Below are 26,516 nucleotides of genomic sequence, written 5' to 3' on the forward strand. Positions count from 1 at the left end.
GGGGGGTTGCCCCTGTTCTCTACCAGAAGGCAGGAGTTGTTGCAATCGGACATTCTCATAAAAACACCGGACTTCTAGGTTTTGTAAATGCTACACACATCTTTCAAAAACGTGCTTTCCTGAGAAACAACCGACATCTGTCCAGTGGGAGCAAGAACCCCTAAAAGGTGCAACTAAGAACTTGGGTACTTCTCTTGTAGAAATACCCTAGGTTCTGTGCTGTAAGTACCGAAAGCGGTGTAGGGGATGGGAAAGAAGAAACTTGAGCTGATGTTCCTTGGTAGTAAGTGGAGGAAATGACTGGGCCAAAAGGATTTTCAGCCTCGCAGGTCACACTATAAACAGCTCTCCTCCTCACCCTTGTTAGACATGGTTGCAACAAACCAGGCAGGTGCCGCACAAAGAGCCAGGGGCTGCACCGGTGCGATTTACGCATTCGCTAAACGGTGTAATGCAATACATCTCATGATACGTCCACCTCAACATTCATGAAACTGCTAGAATGTGATAAATCTTGGCACTGTTCCGAAGGAAATTCGAGAGATCAATTTTGAATCTTTGCCAATCTTCATTCAAGGAGGGCGGGACAAGAGTGCAGTTATTCCCGAGGCTGCATCTGGCTGGCTGCTGCTTACCACATATTGTTAGCAAAGCTTTCTGCGCGTCGAGGCAAGTCTGGGGAAACTCTCCAATTTGGTTTGAAAACGCTAACTGGGGGTGCCGGTGCGGGCTACAGTGACACTGTATCTGGGTGACAGGAAACGCCGCCGAGGCAGCAGTGAGCGCGAGGGAGCAGGCAGATTTGGTGCAGACCAGATGGATAGCAAGACTGATCTTTAACAAGCGCGAGCAAAAAAAGGAGACTGAGGGTGGAGCGAGTGAGTGGCCGGGATGTGTGGGCGAGGAGAGGCGCGCGCGCGCTTAGGAGAGCAGTCTTCACTTTTCAAGCACTGCACTCGTGCTTGTAGCGCGACGCTGCTCGCTCCCGCAAGGTGGATGCCGCCACAAGCACGAGTGCAGTGTTAAAAAAGTGAAGACCGATGGCTAAAGGCCCTCGTAGAGCAGCGCTGCCTAGGCGAGACCTAAAAAGGGGCCATAACTGATAAAGGGCCAGTGCCCAACGCGACCCATTTCCCCCTAAGCTTTTAAAAACAGGGGCCTCAAGTGTGCGTTTGTGGATGTGTGTGTGTGTGTGTGTGTGTGTGTGTGTGTATGTATATATATATATATATATATATATATATATATATAATCTCTCTACTGGCGGTCGCCAGTAGATAGTTATAGTTAGGACCACGTTTCCATAGGAAATCCGCAACATTCTATTTTGAATAACTTTGGCGCCGGTTGACGAATCCTCGCGAATTTTTCAAAATAGGTGGGGCGCTACGCTCCGCTCCTACCCTGAAAGTCTCGGGGGGGATTCGTCAAGCGGGGGCTGAGATAAAAGGGGGTTCCCAAAACGCGTTTTTCCCATGCATTTTTCCATAGGACCTTTAGACACCGCTACAGCCCGAACGGCTGAACAGAATTACTTGAAATTTGGCAGAGAGGTAGTCCTCAGGTCAAGGAAGTGCCTTTTGTAGGTTTGGTGTAAATCTGTTCAGTAGATCCTGAGAAAATAGCCTTTAAATCAATATATATATCTGTGGCAGCTTACGGTGCGCTTACCGTGCGCTTACCGTACGCGTACGGTGACGTGCGCGATTCTGATTGGCCCTTAGATCTTAGTAAACATTCGAATCGGTCGAAACCAGGAAGCGGCGTCCGCCATTTTCTCTCTCGCACTCTGACAGGGGGTTGAAAAACAAAGTCCAAAAACATGTAAAGGGGCTGTTTAGACAGCTCCCAAGCACCTAGCCATGTTGAGGGAGTCCCCAAAGATCCCCCAAGTGAAAAAAGGCAAATTTAATTTTTTCGAAAATTTCGCCGATTACGCTTACCGTACGCGTACGGTAAGAATTATAAAAAAAAAAAAAAAATATCCACATTCTCCCCACCCCGTGTGCAAAATGTGCCCGCAGACCACCTTTTGTACATGGCTTATTTGTCTGAAATCAAACATATATTTTACCTGTCACAACGATGCTCATCATATGTCCTCCATGTGCGCACGGTGCGCGAAGCGCATCGTGCGTTCATGGCCCATGTAGCGTAACGTCGGTGCGCGATGCGCACCGCGTGCTCACCGTGCGCGCACTGAATGAACTGCGTTAAGTGGGCGCGCACGCCACAAATGGCGTAAAGTAACTTAGCATTTAAAAAACCGTACAAATTAACTGAAAAAACCATAGGTTTCACACACGTTATAGTTAGGAATTAGCATTTAAAAAACCTTGCAAATTCACTGAAAAAACCATAGGTTTCACACATGTTATAGTTAGCTGGACATTTTACTGATAAAAAACCAATGAAATTCCCCCGTTATAGTTACTGTAGGCAACTATAACTCAAGCGACCGTAATCCTCTGCTGATGACATATGTGTCTTTATGAAAAAAAAATATTTGTAATATATGTATAGCTAAAATTTAATGGAAGAAGACATGGGCAAATAAGTGTCTAAATACAGTATTAGCATCAGCAGAGGATTGCGGTCGCGTGAGTTATACTTGCCTACAGTAACTATAACGGGGGAATTTCATTGGCTTTTTATCAGTAAAATGTCCAGCTAACTATAACATGTGTGAAACCTATGGTTTTTTCAGTGAATTTATATATATATATATATATATATATATATATATATATATATATATATATATATATATATATTCTCTGCATTATAACACCCAGTTATCCGAAATGTTCGAGATATCACCCCTGACATTCTATGTGTTCTTTGTTGGATTTTCTGTTATTTTCCCATTGTACAGCTCTCTGAACCAAGAAATGGTCTTGTTTGCGCTACCTAAAACTTCATAAATAGATAATGTCTGAACAGAGCCTAGTGCTTGGAGGTGAGATTGTGCTTCAGAATTAATACATTGTTTATTGAAGCGTAAACAATAGGTGTAACAGTATCACAGCTTGGTATTATTTATCGACTGGAGAAAGACAAAGTTTGATACAGGCCTGCTTGTAGTCAAACTATTAATTGACAGATGTTTGCACCTGCTACTTTTGTCTCTGTGGTATGTGTGATCCCTGGTGAAAGAAAGCTCGTGTGTGCAGTGTTCTGTAATTATGATATTTTGGAGGCATCTGTTACAAGGCCCTTGTGTTTAAGAATTTGACTGCAGGAGTTTATTGGACATCTTTCTGGCACCTATTTCTTTCAGCTGTAAAAATTTTCAAAATTCATTTCAAACAATAGAATGACTAGATGATTCTGAATTTTATAATGCAGCATTATTCAGTGCCCGTAAAAATATATTTGGTAGAACTTGAAACTCTCCTCTGTCAACACAGTAGAAAACGTTGTGTCTTGAATGTCCTTAATCTAGGCTTGGTGTACCAAAACATTGAATTTTTTCAAAGATGCCTCAGTGTAGCGTGCCGAGATGAGATGGTGGCATGTTTTGTTTTCTCTCGTCTATTTGAACACTTTTTGTGTTTTTCTTTATGTAGCCCATAATGCTAACATTCCAGGTCTTGAAAGGTGTGCTGTTCCCTGCCTGTTTAACTATCTGTGATACATTGTGGTATTCATGCTCTTCTCATTCTTTACCTCAGGCTTCACCATGATGGCTAAATTTGTTGCCCCGGTAATCCAGGACAATCTGTCTGGATGGGGTCCCTGTGCTGTGCCCGATCAGTTTAAGGACATGCCATATCAACCCTTCAGCAAAGGAGATCGACTTGGCAAGGTACGAATTTTCCCCTATTGAGTTAAAGATATTGTGGGGGCATTTAGCCAACAGCCCTTCCATATCAAGCTGTTTTAAGCACAGTTTGTGTCTTCTAGCCTTGGAGTCACTGATCAGCTGCTGGCTCTGACACTTTAATGCAGCAGCTTGAATGCTGTGACACGTTGTTCAGTTCAGACATATCACTGTCTGATTGTGCAGCTTACACTTGCTTGTGTTTTTCTGTATATTGGCAATGGCTGTGATGAATTGTACAGATTGCTACAGAAGGGTGTATTTGTGTCACAAGAGTATGCAGAGTATCGAAAAACTACAAGCTACACCTATAGGTCCTTAAAAGTGTATGGTCATGACCCACCATTTCTTGGTGACTGTGTTTTGATGGAAGCAGTGGCGTTTTGTAGTTCCTGTCTCGTAACTGAAGACTGCACTCCAGATCATGCATTATTCCAAACCTGCTGCAAAACTCACTTTTGTCTGCTTTTCATTGTGGAATTTGAATCTGTATATTTTTTTATGACCTGTAAGAGATGCCAATGCCACACTGCTCAGCTTTCTTGGACAGGCATGGGAGTTTGAGGATAGAGCGGATTTCTCGATGACAGTAAGTTGGCTTGTATTTGTGCTTTCCCTTTTCTAATATGTGTTTTTTCCCCTCTGCCTTTCTAAGGTCGCTGACTGGACGGGAGCCACATACCAGGACAAACGATACACCAGTAAGCGCTCTAGCACTGGAGTCTATCTACCCATATGCCTCTCCCACTCTTAACCCTTAACCATTCTCACCTTGCTTCCATGTGCACTTCAAACTGAGTCCCTGGCACCCATACTTCCAGACACACTCCTTATGCCTCAACTTTTTTATCTCCATTCCTTGGCTTTTTTCGTGGGAGAACCCTGTTATCAAAAATACTGTTTCTTAAAGATTTGGTCATCTCCCCCTCACATTGAGCTGTTCTCTCTGTACAGATAAATACTCTTCTCAGTTTGGTGGTGGCAGTCAGTATGCATACTTCCACGAGGAGGACGAGGGCAGCTTCCAGCTGGTAGACACCACCAAGATGCAGAAGACTGCCTACCAGAGGAACCGTATGCGCTTCGCACAGGTGATTGGGTCTTGGGCACCTCGGGTTAGATCTGCTGCTTATAGGTGCTGTTAGCATAGATGGACCACCCAAAGGCAGAGCTGGGGTTTTCCAGGTGCCTTTTGTGTTCACACTGTATGAAGGTTGGAGTTCTGAGCAAGGGTGTACTGGGATCCACTATGCTTTCTCATTGATGGATTTGGGTGCTTTCACGGTAATTGGGATTCTGCTTTGTGGATTTACAGACCAGGATCTAGAAGTATATTGATTGGGGAGTCCCTGGTGCTGAATCTAAGAACCTACACTCTCAGCAGAGTTAGGCTGTGTGTCAGTGTCCTCATCTTGTATGATTCTTTTCAATTATCAGAGAAACCTTCGGAGGGACAAGGACCGTAGAAATCAGCTACAGTTCAACATGCAGACGTTGCCTAAAAGTGCCAAGCAGAAGGAAAGGTCTGTATCCCTATCATTCCCTTCTTTCTGCGTGATCATCTAAACTTGCCCACTAAATGTTGTGTGTCGTCTTTATAGTGCGGCACCCTGTTATGTTAAAACGCTTTTCCTCTATTTTTGTGGCTTTCACTTTGATGCCACAAAGACGACAGCCCTGTGCAGCAGTTTTACTTGCGATCTTGTTATATGTGGAAACCTTTCATTTACCTTCTTTGTCATCTTCTACATCTTGTATTGTCTGTCCTGCGTTGGCATCATTTTTTCACTTCACAGATCACCTTGATTCTATGTGCATTTGTTTTGTGACCAACAAAAGCTGATGTATTTTTTCCATATTCTGCTGTTCAGTGTTAATAGAGTTCAGTGACTAAAGTGGGTGGGATATCCATGTTCATGAACTTTGTTAAATCTAGGAACTCCTGAGGAATGCAGCAAATCTTAAGTATTGGTAAAGGTTTTGATAATTCTGTTTTGTGGGTTAAAAACTTAAAGCTGTTTCTGGCCCATCCAAAATAAAAAAAAGTTTCTGCCCTAGATTTTGTATGTTACACAGGATGGCCAGTGCTTTAAAAGAAGTCCAGGGGGATTTATTTCAACAGAGGTTAGATCTCGTTAAAGTGGCTTAAGGCTTTCATATCCTGTCCGGTTAGCTAGAGGATACAGAGCATGACTCTATGCAGTTTGAGTCATTAATTTCTGCCTGCACTAGCACATAGGACATTGACAACATCATCTTTGTTGAATTAAATGTCTTGGATAGGTTGGTTATAAAATAAAGGATCTCTTTTCCCATGTGCTGATGTGAGGGCGTGGAATTGTAGATTCACTATGCACGTTTGTGGTGATTTAGTGATGCTTGATATTATGAGTGAATAATGGAAGTAGCCATTTTCTCACCATTTCCTTTTATGTGCACAGGCGCTTATGTCTGTCACCTTTAGGTTTGTATTCATTCTGTGGTGTTTAAGCCTTTGCAGCGTGGTCTCTGGGTTTTGCATGCTTCTGGGCAGTCCACCTTATTCTATAATGCACTGTTAAAATAGCAGGGGCTGATCCCATGAGTAAAATTAGCTGACTTTACTAAAAGAGGTGAAGAGTAATAAGGATGGAATAAGGGGCCGGTAGTTTTCTGTGCACACATCATTTGACCATAAATTGCATCACTCCTAAGGTGTTCCTAAATGACGTGTACTCCCTACACCTTTTCCTTATGGGGAAAAAACAAGACAGGAAAACTCAGTAAGCTTTTCGCGATCCCGTTACATAAGAAAGTGTACTTTAAAGTGGCAGCAAGCTTGAAGAATCTCAGGCAGCCCTTTTACTCTGTTTTTACAAGCTTTTCACTCCTTTCTAAGAATTTGGGATTTTCAGTATGTGTTTGAGAAAGATCCAATCCTAAAACCTTGCTGTAGCCTTACCTACCCCCTTTGATATCTTGCCACCTTTCCATCCTCCCATGCAGAAACTATTGTGACTGCTGTTCTTCCTAATTTCAGGGATCGTTTGCGACTCCAGAAAAAGTTCCAGAAGCAGTTTGGCGTACGTCAGAAGTGGGATCAGAGGTCCCAGGTAATGTCATGCTATGCTCAATCTGATTCTTCCTGTGTGCTGTTCCGCTGAGAAAGAAATTATGATCTTTTTTGCTACAAGCGCCACTTCCTGTCGGAGAAATTAGGACTAAAGTAAGCATCCAAAGCTTCCCCTCTGTATCAATTAAGAGTACATGTTCAAGGCTTCAGAACAGAAAATCTCTGTAAGTGATCGTTATAAGGAATAGTCTTCCTCTTAGGATTTAATCCCCGTCAACCCAGATATTTCACAGCCACAAGTTCTTTCCGCTTACCAACTGTTTCACAGTTTGAGCCAAAGAAATGTGCCTGAGTTTTGCATAGATCACATCTAGCAATTATTTATACAGTTGTTCATGGTTTGGATTTCTGAGGTTCGGATAAAATAGGTGTCCGACTTACTGTGCTTCCCTTTGCCTAAAACCAGTTTCGTACTATGAGAATGTTTTTGTGGAAGACCATGTGGGCATCCTTTATCTTCTAATCCATTGGTAATTATACAATACTGAGCAGTTTTATCTTTTTATTTTTAGAATTTACTTATCCTGGTCTTTCTTTCTTCTTAGTTTTGTATGTAAGCTTTTAAATCAGTGGCACATTATTTATTGTGTAATAGATCTGTCAACGGGTAAAACTGATTTTGTTGAAAAATGCAGTAATCCTATTTAGAATCGGGGCATATAAATCCTCAATAACAAATCGTGCAGAGCTGAAATAAGTGTAAACAACTGATTTATGCTTGACGTTTTGGTGAATACAATATGAAAAGCACAGATTTTACAACCTATGTCAAAACAATGGAGACAAATAGAGGAGCACGTGTTTGCCTTAGTTACAGAATTCGTTGAAACCGGCTAAGCTCTCCATTTTGAGTAGGGCAAAACAGATAAACTATCAGGCATTGAATCAACAGACCTGTTTTTATGTCCTGCGAAGGTGCACAAAGTACACTTCTGAGTGCCGCATTAAAGATTCCCTCATGATTATGAGGATCCTAAGGCTTTATTTATGTATATGCTCCGAGATAATCTTTTGGTTTAGGAAAAAACACCATGTAATGTCTGAAGTGACAGAAAGGAGGTGCCTAAAATAAGTCGTGTCCCCCCTCAATCCCTTTCTGCTATCATACATGAACCATATTTTTTCTTCATTCCACTCCCTTGTCACTTACGCAATAGGCAGGTGAATTCCTGTGTTAACAGTGTTTTTGATTTGGGTCTCCAGTTAGGACAGGCGTACCCCTCCTCTTCTAGTGGGGAGGAGGTGACAGTCATTCTCATTAACTGCTTAGGCCCTGTTCTCAGAGTTTGGCTCCTTCACAGTGGGAGATAAAGAAAATGAAAGAAAGGAGAGCAGCTAATTTGTAGAATAGGTGAAATACTGGAATGCTACACATTTTGTTGCTAATATTTTGTCTCTGAACTGCTGTAACTTGCTTTGCAGAAGTTGGAAAAATAAATGTTTGAGAGTCTGCAAGAGGATGTTTAAAGGTCTCATGTTCATTCTGAGACTGTTTTGGAGTGGATGGCTTTTCTGAGCCTCAAATTCTAATTCCAGGTGAAGGGGTACCATGAGAAAGTTTGAGTAAAAAGCTTTGTGCACTTTTTGTTTTGTCCCCAAAGCTTGTATAACACACTGGTTAGGTATAAAGTCAGTATTAGGCTTCCAGTCTTAAACATGTTGGCTGGTATGATATCTTCAGGTTAGAAAGCTCAGTGGGCATTCATCTGTAATATTTTAAACTTGAAACCTTTGGTTGGAAGCCAATGGTGTGCCGTTTGTTCAGGTGAGATTTAGTCCGCATGTTTCATGATTCCTATGTAATTTTGTACCCTGAAGAACCCTGACCACCATCATAGTACATGGGTCTCCATAGAATCTATTGTCGTAATCAGTCATGGAGGATCATTGCTATAACCCTAGTGATCTGCTGAGGCAGTAGCAGCAAAAACTGAATTCATGTTGGACTGAAGTGGTAGAAGGCATTTTTGAAAGTGTTTATCTAGGAAATCAGTGATAAGATTGCATTTGGGGTGTCACTCACTGAAATGACTGAGAACAAGCCAGTGGATGGTCCAAAGACTGCTTGATCTGGAATGTCAGAGATGCTGGATAGCACATATTGTAGATTTCAGGGGAGACCATACTGACATTTTCTTTAATGCACTGGTGACAACGGTCAGGTGAACAGATTTAATTTATTTCTGCTGTGTTGTTGCTGTTGTGCAAGATCCACTGAAACTGCTACTAAATCCTCAAGCTGGTCAGAGCTAGTCTAGGATTACTTTGTAGTTGAATGCCGCTGAGATGAATTGGTGCAGATTCTCGTAAAGTGCAATGAGTAGGTACTGCCTGATGATGTTAATCCCTGATGATCATTACAGTGGTCTCCATCTTTCTTCATGGTCATGGCCTGAACTGAGTGGCTAGGGAGGCTGGTCAGTTCCAATGGACCGAGTTGTGTGTTAATCATCCTGTATAGAATCTTTACCTATCAAGGAAGCCTAGAGGTTGGTGTGTAGTTGAAGAGCTTCTGGTTCTGTTTTGAAACTATTTAAGCAGTGGGATTATCAGTTCACATTAAAGTTTTGTGGAGGACATCCCCCATTTTTTGAGTTTTGCCTTGATGAGGGTCATGAAGCCAAAATAAATATGGCGGTACTGGATTCAGAGTAGATATCTTTGGTTTTGGCACATAAGTAATCCTGGTTTCCTCAATCCCCAAAAGAGCTGTATATTTAGAAAATGTGGCAGAACAATGAGCCACTGCTATCCAAGTAGTGTTTTGTAGCGGTTGTGGAAGTGATGGTGATGCAATGGTGTGTATGGATGCGAAATTCAAGTCTTAATATTGGAAGGTGACTGATAAGTTCACTTTACTCTAGGTTCAGCAATCAGTGTAAAAAAAAGTGTGACTACTTAGTCTCGTAAAAGGCTTTGCTCTCACCTTTTCCCTCCCCCGAAGTTCATTTAACAAATGCTTCATCACCGAAACCACTGTGAAAATCTGTGTGGAATAAAATGATCCTGTTTGGAATTTTACACAACAAAATATTTGGGAGCGTGCATCATATTCTGAATGTCCGATGGATATTAAAATTTCCATATATAATGGTAAATTCGCCGCATTCGTTTACTTGTTTTCTTGGTAAATATGTTGCCTCTGTTTTGTCTCCATACATCGCATCTTCTCAACAAGGTTTTTCCTTTTTGTTCCTATTGGCTGTTGTGTTATTCCTCATGGTTTGGGCACACCCTCCTCCTTCTATTGAGATGTTCCTCTTATTTACCTCCTCTTTCATGCTGTGTGTTTTGTTGCTTGCGATGTCTCATCCTTCACTTGTCTTCATCCCAGCAGAAGCCCCGAGACTCCTCCGTGGAGGTGCGCAGTGACTGGGAGGTGAAGGAGGAAATGGACTTTCCTCGGCTGATGAAAATGAGATACGTTGAGGTTGCAGAGCCGCAGGACATGTAAGTTTAAACTGCCGTCACTGCGGTGAGGAGGGTAGGTGGGTGGAAGGTCCCCAGACCTTCTCAACTGCTCTCTTAGCAGTGACTCACGACATGAAAGAGAAATTTTTCACTCCTCATGTGTTAACCTATGGCCTTTCTATTACCTTTTATTGCAATTTCAAAACTCTTCCACCCTATCGTAAGGCAATTAAGATTTCAACCACAATTGAGGCCCCTTTATGTGCTGTGAAGGATAGCCATTGTTGTATGTTACACCATAAGTGGAGTTACAAAGAGCTTTATATCTTCTTTTTAGGGTGTAAATCTGCTCTTTGGTCTTGTCTAAACAGTGTCCCCCAGGGGGATAGAATATATTGGGTGTCTTAAGTACAACTGGCTGAATCTGGGTCACTTGCATACCAATGGGTTCTCAGTGAAAAGATTACCTTTTTTTAGGTCGCTTGGCCCGCCCATTAGTTACCATTAGTCGGCATCATTATTACTCTTCCTAACTGTCTTCTAATTTGGCAGTGCGTCCCAGACTAAAGTTCCTGCATCACTTCCATTGTTTGTGTGGCCCATGGATTAAGTACAAATATATTTCTCTTAATTAGTCGGACCCCATAAATGTTCTCAATTTTACGAATCACTTTCCCCCCCCGCAATATCTGACTCCCGTGATGCCTGTAATTTTAAGAATCCTGCTTCAAAAAACGAAAGAAGTGGTCTCCCAAGTGTGTGGTGGTTATTTTTCTGACTTCATTGTATTATGAAAACACTGCCTGGCCACACGAGTGAGAAAAGTAAGCAAACACGACATGGAGATCCTTTCTTCTTTAGATCTCTGCTCTAGACGACGCACATGTGTTGTAAAGAGACATGCTGTATCTACATTGTGGGCTTGGGCTTACAGCCTGCCCATAGGCTTCCCATTTGCTGGTACCATTGTTGCTCTTTTATTCGTCCCCCCCCCCATTTGTCAAGGGCATGCATTCATCATACCTCTTACGTTGTTTAGACCTCCCCGAAGCACCCGCCAACTACTAAACATACGCAGCAGCAATTTTCATCCATTGTTTTAGGACTAGTTTTAAATTTTTTTTTTTTTTAAATGGTTGACTGGCACCATGTCACGTTAGGAGCGCGGGTGTGTTTTCTACATTTTTTTTTTTAATACCGACGCACTGTTTTCAAAAATCCTGTGCTGCTGTCTGGCTCCTGTTTGTCCCATGGCTGCGCACCACAGGGGCTGCAGCCACCACTTCCACCAGCGCTGCCACCTCCCACAGTCCCAGCACTGCTCAGCTTGCTGAGGTCATCCTGGGCTTCTGCTCTGTGGTGTTCTGCTTGTTGGCTTCCCCCCCAATTACTAAAAAATGTTAAGTTATAATAATTTTTTTTAAAGGTGAGGGTTTCGGGGTCCCTCCCAAAAAAAAAAAAAAAATTACACATATTTAGCTTACCTTAAACATACTTACCTTGCGTTGTAAAGGCATATTCGTGGTGAAGTCATGGGTGGTAAAGGCATGCATTTTAACATGGTATAGTTCTCAGCAGGAGCTTGCACAGTCCTCTTCTTCTCACAACCGCTTTAGCCCTCATGTGACTGGAGACACTTTACAATTTCAACAGTGTTTTTGACCAAAAAGCCAGCTCTCACTGAAGGTGTCATTAATGTGCACTTTGCATGTATTTAGATGGGAGAACATTGGTTTAAACCTAAATCACAACTCATAAATATGAATAACTCATGTGGCCAAAAATAAAATGCCGCAACAAACGCAATACTGTGCTGCAGAGTTTTTCTGAAGGCATGCTGCAATATCCTGGAGGGTCTGATTAGTGTCTTGTCTGCTACAATTGGGGATATATATATATATTTAGTTTTTTTTATAGTGCGAACCCAACCTGAAGGTATTGGCGCACTTTACATGAATAAAAGTTAAATTCATGATGTATATAATTGCTTTTAGGGGCAGAGTTCCGGGACCTTAGCAGTTGTGCAAGGACAACTACTTGTCTGTGCATATATAGACCTGTTGGTTTTGCCAATGCTTGTTTAATGTCAACAGTCCCAAAAATGAGTATCCTGACAGAAACACTGAACAGTCTAAGGCCTCCTGGAAAGTAGAGCAAAAACACAACAAAAGATAAAAACAATTTCAGGGGGATACATCGGACATGGCTTATTCTTGTACTGAAATCTTCATTCTTTCAAGTACTGCAGAGAAACTGCAGAGCAGGGTATTATCTGCACAGGACCTCTGGCATATAGAAACAGAATTCTAGTATAAAAGGCTAGAGCACGATGAGGACCCGGGTGCAAAGACTGCAAATAGTTGGACCTCTATCAGCCAGGTTTGCTGTACAGCCATGAGGCAGGACATGCCTGAATAAAATGGGATTGTTTGGAAGCAACTATTAGAGAGTGGGTTTAGGGTATGAGCTTCTGCTTGAGAGTGTGGAAAATATACATCATCTTCTGTCACAAAGATCTTCACCTTGCAGCTGACTGCATGATTCTACCCACCCACCTTTTAGCATGGCAGCAGGAACCAGGCCCCATCTAGCCATCTGAATGCTCCCTCAGCACTGAGTCTCTGTAGTGATATTGTCACTTGTAAATGTGTACAAGTCCTAGAAAAGACTCAAGTGCTGGACCTGCTGGCACACAAACACAAAAAGAGAACCAAAGATGTCATTCAACATATAGCCATAAGAGAAGAGTGTTGGGACCCCGCCTGGAGCAAGAACTGGGGTGACCCTTGACTGATGGTCTCCACTGTTGATCCTCACTTCTCTTTCTCTCAGTGAGTGCTGTGGTGCCCTGGAACATTATGATAAAGCATTTGACAGAATCACCACCAGGAATGAGAAGTCATTGAAGAGCATCAAGAGAATCTTCCACACTGTGACGACAACTGACGACCCTGTTATCCGCAAGGTAAGAGCGCTCTTCCAAATCTGCCATACTTAAGTGCCTTCGTTCTTTTTTCTAGAACCTGGTTCCCCTTCTCATTCTTTTCTGTGGACCCTAACTTTCATTTCCCTCTCCCTTTCCCTCTTCCTCCCAGCTTGTTGCAACTGTTTTTAGATCTCGCTGAGCCAGCGAGCATTCGCTGCTCGGAGAGACATTTAGTATACGGGTTTTCAAAGTGCTACCCACATGATTTTGCAGGCCTGAAGCTTGATTGCACGATGGCGTGCACGTGCACAGCTGCTGCTCGCACTCCCTTCTCCCCCTCCCTGCTCGCCCAGCCCTTCTTGTCCCCTCAGCTTGCACTTACCCCTACTTTCTCCCCTTTTGGACGCTTTGATCTCAGTGAGCCGCGCGGCCAATGCTTGTTGTTATTATAGGACTTGTTCCCTGAAGGCCATCTTGTTTATAACATTTCACACTGGGTTCTGTTTCTACACGCAAAATACTTTAAAAATGCTTTACCTCTCTGTATGCATTCTGATGGTCCACATTTCAACCAGTATTGATGGCCTAACTAGAATGTATGTCATGCCACGGTACGGGATGTAGTGACCTTGGGGTTATTCGCGCTCCCTGTAATGCTTCCCTGTAACTCCCTCACTCCACTCCTGTGTTGTTTATGCCTCCCTCCCTGTGTTGCCTTTGTGCTCCCAGAACTCTTCATGCTGCCTTTGCTTCCCCGTCTCTTCCATCGCCGCACCCCAACTTGGTTTAAAATCAAAAAATAACTTTTACGCCTTTTCATTTTTGTAACCGAACATACTTGTTGTTCATTGGTTTTCCATTTGTATTCTTTGCCAGCAAACGAATGGCTTTCTGTTTCCTTTCTTAGTTGTTTTTAGAATCGTTTGGGTTAATTTCCATGTAATACGAGACGGTTTATTCATAGTCAATGGCTAGTGCTTTCATCAAAGTATAGCGCCACGTGGCACTTTAGCTCTCTGGGAAAAACAATCCCATAATCGATAACGGCACAGCGCCTCTCCTTGCGCCCTCCTCCCTCTGTCTTTCTACTCCTGATGGCCTCTCCTCCTGCCTTCTTCTCCATCTTCTAACTCCTCTTTCCTACACATTACTTGCCTTCCCCTACTTTCTGCTGTCTGCTCCCTTGCTTTTTCCTTCCTTTTCCTCGACCTCAGCCCAGTCTCTCCTCTGCATCAGTTCATTTAGTGCTTACAAAGCGCACACATACTCAGAGGAGTTTCATGGAGCTGGAACCAAAAAGTGAACAGAGAAAAGGTTAGTGAAGATCTCACCTGGTACCAGAAATATGCTTAACATCCTCGGAACCTCCTGCTACCCCGTTTACCTCCTCTCCTGCCATCCTAATAGCACTCCGTTCCCTTCTTTTTCATCTCTCCCTCCAAATATCTACATGATGAAAACCAGGCTGTTTTAGTTGATTCACTCTGTGTCACAACCTAGGACCTCATTCACCCTCTTCAAGAAGTGCCCAAAATGTGGGTCTAAATTTCCCCACACCGACCTCCATCAGGTGTGCAACCTCTGCCTCTCTCCCGAACACGAGGCCCGAGACTGCCCCGCCTGCAAGTCTTTTCGTTCGAAAAAGACTATTCGGGATCGACGAGCTCGACGCACCATGGCGCACTCATCGACCTCGGCTCCACCTGACATCTTCGGAGAAGACACCGGAGCTGCGGGACAGCAGCACACCGAGCTGGAGGACGACGTCGTCGGCGCTTCCGAGGCCGACGACTCCGACGTGGAGGAGATCACACCGGCGCAGAGGGTCATGAGTACTCTACCCCCCTCCCACTCCCGCGCCCATACCGAAAGAGACTCCGGTTACCCCTTCGCCTCCGGGCCTAGGGAAAACCAAGCATACTGCTGCCAACACCCCACCTTCGGGCCCGGTGAAAAAGCATCAAAAGTCTCCTGGCGGCTCGGGCTCGAGCCAGCCTCCTAGCGGCGCCGAAAAACATTCTTCGGCACCGAAGAAAACAAGCTCTGTTCCTAAGCCATCGGTGTCGAAACCTGGTCTCTCGGTGCCGACCAAACACAAATCCCTCGGCACCGACGCTTCCGTGTCAAAGCCCGCCTCGGCGCCGACCAAAAAATCGGATACCCCGAGGAAGCACGGCGCGGATAAACCGACGAAGCCTTCGGTTCCGAAAACATCGGCACCGATGGAGGAATCTGTGCCAGAGGAGCTTTTCACACCGGATCCTCTTCAAAAGACTTTAACAAAGGATCCAAGGACTGGACATTTAATTTTGTCTTCCAAGAAAAGACTTTTGGACAAGCCAACTCCTCCTCCACCACCAAAACGGAAGGACTCTGCCACATCCCCGTTCAGAGTACCCTCCCCACCACCTCCACCTCCTCCTCCTCCACCTTCTCCGCCCCCACCTTCTCCACCCTTGCCTCATCGGTCTCCAACCCCGTCTCCAGACCCTGATGACCACGGAGATCCATTCTATGATCCCACAGATGCCCCGCAGGACCCCACTCCTCCGGGAACACCTGACCCATGGGAGGATTATCACAATCCCGATGTCCCAGATGTGCCTCAGGATGATCTCTATCCATCCAGGCCGTCTCCACCAGAGGACTCCCTGGGGTTCCACCCCCTCTTACAACGGGCAGCACATTATCATGGGGTGGAGTTACACAGTGATCCAGTTGAGGAAGACCTCCTACTTGACACATTTGACATAGCAGATAAATCCACCGCTATATTACCCATGCTTAAAGGGGTGACCAAGCATGCCACAGAGGTTTTCAAAGACCCCGTCAGAGCTAGGGTCTTAAACCCCAGAATAGAAAAGAAGTACAAGGCAGCCCCCACGGATCCTGTCTATATTAAAGGACCTGCGCCCCTAGACTCGTTAGTGGTTTCCACAGCTAGGAAGCGCTCTAACTCTCACATCTGGTTAGGCTCCACCACCTGATAAAGGAGTCCAAGCTTTTAGATGCGTCAGGCAAACGCACTGCCTCGCAAGCTGCCAATATGTGGCGCATCGCCAACACGCAGGCGCTGCTGGCGAGGTACGATAGAGCGCACTATGATGAACTGGAGGCTCTCATGCAGGAACTTGCACCAGCGCGACCGCCATCTGTTTCCAATTAAGATAATTGGAAACGGATGGCGCTGCTGCTCGCTCCCGAGCTCTCTAGGCCACGGCAGAGAGAAGACGGGACATGTACACGCCTTTGGCCTATTGCGTGCTGTCTTTCTTAGAAAGACACACGCAAAGGCCAATAGGTGTGATGAAAAAAAAGCGCACGAGTGAGTGGTGCGAGTTGAAAAGCCCTTACTAGAAGCCTTGCAATGCCTGCGCGCTGGCTCAGGCGAGACCTAAAAACATCACGCTTACCTATCATGAAAAATGGCCGGTTGCATCTAGCTCGTTCTTTTTATTGCTCTCCCTGCAACCCGAAGGTTTTGTCGGTAGGTCTTTACCATTCCGGCGCGGACGTCTCGACCTGCCTCCTGACGTGCACCGCCAGTTTATCTTCCGCGTTACCGGGCTCGCTGTCGTAGGATAAGTAGGGCCCAGCATAGATTGCGCCTCCCCCAGTGTGCGGCCCACGTGGGTCTCCTGGTTCCATATGACGTAAGAGGTGCCCCAACTTATAGCAAACACCTTTCTCCCTCAGAAAGGTTGCGGCTGTTGGTAAAGCTTTTAGTGTTTGGAGGGTAAGTAGAGAGACATCCTGATAAATTCCAACTTGCATCCCCTAAGGGAAGGATATAACAGACTGGTCTCAAGTCGCCACCATAATCCTCTTTCTACTTGTTGGAGTGGAGACCTGTAAGGATGTCCTGTCGCCGCCCTGGCCCCATGAACTGGCACCTGGCACTGAGCGTGCGGTTAAGAGGGATGTGATTATCTCCTAGCGCTGGTGCCACGTGCCTGTAGAGCCACACCACAAAGTCCTCCAATCCTCACATCTGCTTGAAGAGGGACCTCCTTTATAGGAATGTTGGTGCGTATTGATCTGTTTTTCAAATCTTCCAGGCGGTAGCACAGCTCCTTGTTCTTGTCCGTCAGTTCTAACCGCTCACACGCGTGGTTGTGAGCCTGTCTATATGGCGGCTCCCGGCAGGTCTTCAGCAGCCCTGGGAAGCCAGCTTTATAGAGGGCCTCACCCGGCGGAGCTCCGATCTCGAACTGTTACGCACCGCCATCTTGGCCATGCTCTGTCAGAGATGGGGTTTAGAGAGTTAGGTTGGTCTTGCCAGAAAAAGAGGCACAGAGCGATAATATATATCCTCCTGCTAGAGGGCGGAGCTGTGGGCCATAAGATTGGCCTGAGCACTTTTAGTTTCAGCAGCAGACACATCTAATCGGCCGGTGGCACTTCCAACCGGGTGGTTGAGGGGGAAATGTCAAGTCGCCTCGGACCAGATAAAAAGTTGTAGCGGGCTATAGTCTGGAGAGCCCTGCTGAAGAGGCAGTAAGGTAGATGTTTATTTCTTACACTTTTTATTGTTTTCAAATTCTAATGGAGCAGATTAACAAAGTGGTCACGAACAAAACAACACATTGAGTTTTGCATTTTAAGTCGTCATGTCTATTTCTATGATAAATGTATTGCATATTTGTAACCAGCATATCTCCTAACTTTTTGTGAGTACATGATTAATTCAATGTTCAGATACCAGTTGTATGGTTGCTGTGTCATATTAGCAGCTTGGTTGGTGGTCCCTTTCTTCCTTCGCATTATTTATCAAGCTTCGTCTGTCATATACTACTTTTTGGTGTGCAAAAGCTGCATCCTTTCTTTCACTCATGCCGTGTCCGTGTTGGGGGTCGGTTATTCCTTCTATTCTGAAAGTGTTAGCAAAGCTTCCCATGCCTGTACTGTTGATGCTCCCGTGACCCCCTCCCTGTTTTTTTTTTTACATGCGTAGTACACTGAGTAAGTTCACCCAAATCAGCGCCCCATTCCTCCAGTCCGTGATGGCAGGTGCGCTTGCTGACTCAGATTTTGCCAACTGGACAAGAACTAGGTATTTGCTACTCTCTATTCTTGTGAGGTGTGGCATCAAGCCCAATAGGCACTTTTTAGGTTTCTGCATAGTTTAATTGTTTGTCACTTCAGGTAGGATAATAGTCCCAGCTACCCAGTGTTCTTCACTAATTGGTGACTGTCATAAAATATAGTAAAACGTTGCCTTGACATCTCTACATCCTGAGCAGTCGGCGTGAGCACATTTTACATACTCTGTAAGGTGCAGTATATTTGAATTGATCTCTTAGGCGAGGGACATCCATAAATCTGAATCAAAATTCAAAGTATTGTTTTAGCAGTGTAAACTAATGACCATTCTCTGCCAGTTTCCAAAATCTGTCCCCTTTGCATTTTTATTTTTTTACTTCTACCTCCATCTTATTTTCAGTGTTCGATACATTAGTATAGCCTTATGGATGTCCCTTTACCAAAGTAATGACTATTAGGAATTAAAGATAATACAATCCGAAACAAGCGGCGGTAAGCCCAGAACAAAGCGAGTCTCCAAGCCACTGATTTAGACTTGCATTCCCCACGACGCAGCAATTCCTCAAAGGTTTAGATCTATACACAATTACCTGTGCTGTAGATGAAAGTTGGAATAAGTGCATCATTTTAGGGTTATTCAGTCATCACCAGTGCCGCTGAAGTGTGTTTTTAAGCTTCCGTACAGTTGATGTGATGAATACTGTGTTTTTCTAAGAGTAGCACAAAGGAGTTAACCAAACCCTGGCAGTGATTTCCCATCCCTCTGCACCCCTCTCGCTAACATCACAGGTAAAAAGACCTCCGGTTGGTTTTTCTACTGTAAGACTACTATGGGCAACGCGCTCATGCACTGTTCTACATAAATGCTGCTTGATTAAATGAGTCCCATCAGCCCTTCCACCTCTTTGGGCTTAAGCTTGTGCTTTGATCTACTTTCTTTCGAGTTTTGCTGGTTTGTTGTTCATCGCTTGTTCTTTTTTGCTTGCTTTAAGTTGGCCAAGACCCAGGGGAACGTTTTTGCTACCGATGCCATCCTGGCCACCCTGATGTGTTGCACCCGCTCTGTCAACTCGTGGGACATCGTTGTGCAAAGAGTTGGCTCCAAGGTCTTTTTTGATAAGAGAGACAACTCTGACTTCGGTAAGTTCATGCGAGGCCTTTGTACTGTGAACATTATAACTCAGAATTAGACTTTAACTGTTTGATCTGTGTGAAGTGTCTGTTGTCATTACAAAGTTGGAGATGCGCTGTTGAGAATGACAGACCCTGAAAGATATTTTCCTTTTTTTCCCCCACCATTAAATTGCTCATTTCATAGTTGGGGTGATGATGACTGTCTATGAACATACCCTGAATTGGTATTCATTGTGCGTTCAATTGTTCCTGCAATGGTCTCATGCAGCCTGCAATTTGGGATCAATGGAATGCAAGAAGACATCACTCCCAACATTGACTTGAATGACTCTTTTCTTGACGGGGAAGTTGTTATTTCCATTATCCGCTGAATTCTCTCTGTAGTTGGGTAAGCTTTGGAGACGTTAGTATCCAGAATGGCTCCCAGAAACAACAAAGATTGGAATTGTATTAGGGAAGTCTTTTCTCTGTTCCTTTTTAGACTTCGACACTTAAACAGCGGAAGACAGGTTAAGTTAGGTTTTTTTTTTTTTTGTGCTAATCTGTATATGGGATACTTGACCAACCAGTCATCCAGATAAGGGAATACCTGGAGACTGCTTTTTCTTAACGCCGCCCTAGGAGCCATGCGTTTTGTGAACACCTTGGGAGCCGACCATATCCCAAAGGGAAGGACTTTCAGTTGGTAATGGCACCCTGCCACCTCAAACCTTAGGAACTGCCGATGTTTCACATGAATGCGGAAGTATGCTTCTAAGAGGTTGAGACGTCCTGAAATTCCTCATGTTTATCAGTAGTAAAATCTCCAGTAGAGGGAGCATTCTGAAAGGTGGTTTATGTACGTGTTCAGTAGCCTTCGATCCATAACGTGCCTCCGTTTTCCTGACTTTCCTATTGCTTCCTTAGAAAGTAGCAAACATATTTACTGCTTTAACAGAGCGAGATTTTAATGCGTTCTTAGTAGGAGGATGATTGGGGGCTTTTGAACAAATTCCAGGGTGTGACCATGATGTATTATGTCTAACACCTCGGCCACTCGAATTAGGTGGCAGGATATGGCTGAATTATGCAGCAGGGTTGAGTAAAATATGCGGCAAGAAACTGCTAATTATGTGGCATAGTGCAGCACATTTTTTAATAGTATTACTTCATTATCTTCTAATTTTTTACACTTAACACTGTCTTAGCATTGGGTGGACCTCATTAGCACCAGTTTAACATCCAAATCTAGCAATAAGCTACAGAAACATCACCAGTCAACATTTTCAAAAGCCCTTCCACTGCACTGCAATACTTGCAGCTGCATTTTTAGTAACCTTTGAACCCTTTGAACTAGAAACACCCTTTTTTTTGTTGTAAATCTGCACATTATGCAGCAGATGATGGATTACTTGGCAAATGCGGCAAATATATAATTATGCGAAAATTGCTGCACAATTGCTTAGTTCCAGTGGCCCTGGTCTAACGCCCATTTGTCTGAAGAGATGCTCTTCCAATGATCATAAGAGTTGGAGAGATGCTGGCTCATGTGTTTTTGCTGCTTTCTGGGCTCCCCACCCCCCTCCTTTCCTCCCTGGGGCTGCCTGCTTGTTGGCTGCCTTGAATAGATGAAAGTTGAGGGCACCCTGTATTGTGCTGTTGAACAGAGTATTGAGGCCGATATCCCTGCTGAGAATAGGGTAGATAACTATACGATTAGTAGGAAGCTCCTGAGAAAACAATTGTCCTCTGCCTTCACGAAAGGGCTGAAAACGTCTTTACTGCCACGTCTCCATGGAACTTGGAGTGTTGGTATCTGGTTTTATGGCTTGCAGAGCATCATCTACATAATTTCCAAATACATTTTCGCCATCGAACAGCATATCCATGATTTTTGCCTGAACTTCCAGGTGGAGGGATGTTGCTTTTTACCATCGCTGCCAGGGTAACACAGCCGCACCTGCCATATGCTTAAATGCTGTGGAGGATGTATCCATAGCTGTGTCGATGATTTCAGAGGAAGCCCTTTCATCTTCCTGCAGTATGTCTTTAGCCTCTTTCTTTTGTCTTCTGGCAAAAATTCAATGAATGCTTTTAAGTTCTACCACATATGTCCATCGTAGCGTCCCAATGCACTTGAAACTCTAATGGATGTGGATGCCATTGCCAAACCGGCATTGGCATAGCCAATAGGTCTCGCCTTTGGGACCTTATAAGTGTTTAGTTATCCAGCACAATGTCCTTGGTGCATCAAGTGTTACATAGCTAAACACTTATAAGGTCCCAAAGGCGAGACCTATTGGCTATGCCAATGCTTGTTTTGAGTGAGTGGCTCATGCAGGTATGCCACTGTGAGGTAGAGATGCTGCGAGTGCTCTTACAGGAGCCCCTGTGACATTGCACCTCTTCAAAATGTATCTTGGGTCTGGTGTAATACTTCTAGCCCCTATTCCGGTCTTCTCGCACCCAATGCATCCTTAAATGTCCCATGTACAGCCGGTGTTGACACTCTTATTACCCCTGCCCTCCAGTGACACTTTACCCGTCACGGGTGGTGGACGATGTGGTGGTGGTGGACGATGTGGTGGTGGTGGTGGACGTGTGGTGGTGGTGGACGTGGTGGTGGTATACATGGTGGATGTGGTGGTGGTATACATGGTGGACGTATACATGGTGGACGTATACATGGAGGACGTGGTGGTGTTGACGTGGTGGTGGTTGACGTGGTGGTGGTATACATGGCGGATGTGGTGGTGTTATACATGGTGGACGTATACATGGTGGATGTGGTGGTGGTGGACGACGGGGTGGTGGTGGACGACGGGGTGGTGGTGGACGACGGGGTGGTGGTGGACGACGGGGTGGTGGTGGACGACGGGGTGGTGGTGGACGACGGGGTGGTGGTGGACGACGGGGTGGTGGTGGACGACGGGGTGGTGGTGGACGACGGGGTGGTGGTGGACGACGGGGTGGTGGTGGACGACGGGGTGGTGGACGACGGGGTGGTGGACGACGGGGTGGTGGTGGTGGACGACGGGGTGGTGGTGGTGGACGACGGGGTGGTGGACGACGGGGTGGTGGACGACGGGGTGGTGGACGACGGGGTGGTGGTGGTGGACGACGGGGTGGTGGTGGTGGACGACGGGGTGGTGGTGGTGGACGACGGGGTGGTGGTGGTGGACGACGGGGTGGTGGTGGTGGACGACGGGGTGGTGGTGGGGGTGGTGGTGGACGACGGGGTGGTGGTGGTGGACGACGGGGTGGTGGTGGTGGACGACGGGGTGGTGGTGGTGGAAGACGACGGTGGTGGTGGTGGTGGAAGACGACGGTGGTGGTGGTGGTGGAAGACGACGGTGGTGGTGGTGGTGGAAGACGACGGTGGTGGTGGTGGTGGAAGACGACGGGGTGGTGGTGGTGGAAGACGACGGGGTGGTGGTGGAAGACGACGACGTGGTGGTGGAAGACGACGACGTGGTGGTGGAAGACGACGACGTGGTGGATGTGGACGACGTGGTGGAGGTGGTGCTGGTGGTGGACGACGTGGTGGTGGTGGACGTGGTGCTGGTGGACGTGGTGCTGGTGGACGTGGTGGATGTGGTGGTGGTGGTGGATGTGGACGACGTGGTGGATGTGGTGGTGGTGGTGGACGACGTGGTGGTGGACGACGTGGTGGTGGACGACGTGGTGGTGGACGACGTGGTGGTGGACGAGGTGGTGGTGGACGACGTGGTGGTGGACGACGGGGTGGTGGTGGTGGTGGACGACGGGGTGGTGGTGGACGACGACGTGGTGGTGGTGGTGGACGGCGACGTGGTGGTGGACGGCGACGTGGTGGTGGTGGTGGACGGCGACGTGGTGGTGGTGGTGGACGGCGACGTGGTGGTGGACGGCGACGTGGTGGTGGTGGTGGACGGCGACGTGGTGGTGGTGGTGGACGGCGACGTGGTGGTGGACGGCGACGTGGTGGTAGTGGTGGACGACGACGTGGAGGTGGTGGTGGACGACGGGGTGGTGGTGGTGGACGACGGGGTGGTGGTGGACGACGACGTGGTGGACAACGTGGTGACGTTGGACGTGTGTGAGAAAGTGGCTCTGTATAAACTGTTCCCAAATAGGTACAGGGTGTACAGAGTCCACAGTCCCCAGAGGTTTGGCAGAGACTAAAGTTGGATATAACCTTACTCTCTAAAGTGGTAGCTTGGTCGAGCAGTAAGGCAGTATAAGAGGACAGTGTAAAGCATTTGTTGTACACACTCAGTCAGCAAATGGTCTCACACACTCAAGAACTGAGCTCTAGGTCAATGGTTTATATAAAAAATATATGGTTGTTTTATTTTAGAACCAACAATAGGTATTCAAATATACTTTCTCAGAATAAGATGCTTTGGTTAAATACTTTTGCAATATGCAATTGACTTTTGTAGGTAGTAGTTACAGGTTGTTGCAATAGGCAACACAGTTTCAAACACAATAATACATTGAGCTCAATGGGAGTTTTAAGTTATTTGCAATAGATTACTTTCAGCATTTCTTTTCAAACTGGGGCGGGGTGGGGGGCGTGGGGGGTCTCCCAGGGTCAGGTAAGTACAGTTGTTACACCCTTGGCGGCACAGGGGCAGCCGGGTGCAGAGTTAGGCCCAATGTTAACCTATTGGAGGCAGGGGGCCCTTGGTTGGTGGCTGCTGACTAGCAGGCCACGCGGCTGTGGGAGCTGGGCTCCTGGTCACTTGCTCAGGGCAAATGGGGGAAGTAGGTAGGTTTAGAGGTTACACTGCCAGGGCCACTCGGGCGGCTGGGTGCAGGGTGCTTTTGAGCCTTCGGGCGCACAATGGATTTCAATGGGAAAGCTCTAGGATGAACAAAGGCTGCAAGCTCGGGGACGAAGATTCTTCAGGTGCCACCACCACCACTTCGAGAGCTAAGTTGGGTAGTTGGAGGATAGGTAGGTACCCAGGAGTTGGACCCAGGGGGCCGCAGGGCGCCAGGTGCAGGGGTGCCTTTTGATGTCGGGAAATCTTTCCCTCTGATCGCGGTGGGGGGGGGGGGGGGGAGATACTTGGTTCTGAGGCTGCGGGCGTCGTCAGCAGCGTCGAGGTGAGTCCTTGGGTGCCGGATTCGTGGTCACAGTCGCCGGGGGGGGGGATGTCCTCTGGGTCTTTGTTCACTCCGGCACAGGCCAGGCTTGGCGGATGCAGAGTGTGCAGGGTTCGCGGTTCCGGGCTGATGCCAGGGATTGGAACTTGCTTTGAGCAGAGCCACTGCTCATGGAAGTCCCAGATGCTCAGAGTCACAAGGTAGCCAGGTCCTCCGGGGTTGGTGAGGTTGCTGGCCACAAGAGGTGCCGGGATTTAGCAGAAGCAGGTTTGAGGGTCGACAGGCCGGTAGGGCTGGGGCCAAAGCAGTTGGTGTCTTCCTCTTCTTAGCAGCTGCACGGCAGGTCTTCTTTCTTCTTGCTCTTCTTTGCTTTTTCGGAATCTAGAATCTGAGGAAGGAAGGTTTAGGGTGCCCTTAAATACTAGATTTAGGGGTGTTACAGGTAGGTAAAGGGCAGGGACCACTGGGTCCCTGCGCTGGGGTGGGTACACCCCCTATCCTGCCACTCTCCTGTGGGAGGGGGGCAGTAGCCTAGTCCTGATTGGGCAGGGCTTACCATCTTCAAGATGGCGAGAGCCTGGAGATGTGCCTCGCCTCCCCCACCTGAGGGGTGGGGTTGGCAGAGGCTGGCACATCCCCTGTCCTTACTTGGGGTTTCCGGCTAGTCTTCCAGCCAGAGTGGGGGTCAGAACCGGTGGGGGCCAGTTGCTGAGTACAGCAAGTGGCCTGGAGAAGCTCAGAAAAGCGGCATGCCTTTGAAGCTTCCCCCTGCCCATCCTGGGGAGGAGACCTAGCACTTTGCCCAGGATGTGCATTGTTGCAGGCCCAGGAGGGGTCCAGCAACATGTCTGCTGTGTGGCAGCCTAGGCAGCGCCTCAGACCAGACGTGGACTGTAGGTTAGGTTTCAGGGGGCATCTCCAAGATGCCCTCTGTAGTGCTTTGTACATTAAATCCCACACTGGCATCAGTGCGGGTTTAATGTGCTGAGAGGTTTTGATACCAAACTTCTCAGTCTTCAGTGTTGACATTATGGTGCTGTGGAGTTCGTGTTTGACAAGCTCTCAGCACCATATACTCTTAAATGACAGCACTGCACTTAGTGCCCAGGATTGGACCTGGGTACTGTAGGGGCACAGAACCCATGCTCCTGTGCCCACACCACTGGCATAGGGCACCCAGCTAGAGGGGTGGCTGATGTATGCCAGGGCAATGTAGGTTGTGGGCATGGCACACAGGGATGAGTGCCCTGTCGACTTTTTGTCTTGTACCCAGACACTCAGCCTCCAGGGGCAGTGTGTTTGTGTTAGAGTACAGGGCCTCTAAGGGTGGCACAATAAGTGCTGCAGCCCTTAGAGGCCTTCCCTGGTCACAAGGCCCTGGGTACATAGGGTACCATTTATCAGGGGCTGACATGTGGCCAGGGTTTGCCAATTTGGGTTTGAGGTTTTAGGGAAGGAACATAGGCCCTGGGCACCTGATTGGCAGGAGTCCAGGGCACACTCAAAGTACATTCAGCAAAAAGTGGGGGCATACCATGCAAGAAAGATGGCACTTTCTCACAATGTGGTGCTGGTGGAGGACGTGGATGCTGGTGGAGGACGTGGATGCTGGTGGAGGACGTGGATGCTGGTGGAGGACGTGGATGCTGGTGGAGGACGTGGATGCTGGTGGAGGACGTGGATGCTGGTGGAGGACGTGGATGCTGGTGGAGGACGTGGATGCTGGTGGAGGACGTGGATGCTGGTGGAGGACGTGGATGCTGGTGGAGGACGTGGATGCTGGTGGAGGACGTGGATGCTGGTGGAGGACGTGGATGCTGGTGGAGGACGTGGATGCTGGTGGAGGACGTGGATGCTGGTGGAGGACGTGGATGCTGGTGGAGGACGTGGATGCTGGTGGAGGACGTGGATGCTGGTGGAGGACGTGGATGCTGGTGGAGGACGTGGATGCTGGTGGAGGACGTGGATGCTGGTGGAGGACGTGGGTGCTGGTG

General features: G+C 46.8%; 1 protein-coding gene across 2 annotated transcripts in view; it reads left to right on the top strand.

The window, feature by feature from the left end:
* Positions 1 to 26,516, top strand: part of EIF3D (eukaryotic translation initiation factor 3 subunit D) — a 95,697-nt gene that overhangs the window by 20,061 nt on the left and 49,120 nt on the right. Inside the window, exons 2-9 of one of the 2 annotated variants that reach the window (XM_085601412.1) lie at positions 3,675 to 3,808; positions 4,479 to 4,524; positions 4,778 to 4,914; positions 5,261 to 5,346; positions 6,843 to 6,915; positions 10,270 to 10,385; positions 13,179 to 13,311; positions 19,308 to 19,455. In XM_085601412.1, coding sequence (XP_085457538.1) covers positions 3,683 to 3,808; positions 4,479 to 4,524; positions 4,778 to 4,914; positions 5,261 to 5,346; positions 6,843 to 6,915; positions 10,270 to 10,385; positions 13,179 to 13,311; positions 19,308 to 19,455 — 865 coding nt within the window. In that variant the 5' untranslated portion in view covers positions 3,675 to 3,682. The remainder of the gene's footprint in view (positions 1 to 3,674; positions 3,809 to 4,478; positions 4,525 to 4,777; positions 4,915 to 5,260; positions 5,347 to 6,842; positions 6,916 to 10,269; positions 10,386 to 13,178; positions 13,312 to 19,307; positions 19,456 to 26,516) is intronic. The other variant, XM_085601413.1, reaches the window with a different exon arrangement.

Source organism: Triturus cristatus, chromosome 4_2 (assembly GCF_964204655.1).
Source record: "Triturus cristatus chromosome 4_2, aTriCri1.1, whole genome shotgun sequence".
In the NCBI taxonomy this organism is placed as follows: Eukaryota; Metazoa; Chordata; class Amphibia; order Caudata; family Salamandridae; genus Triturus; species Triturus cristatus.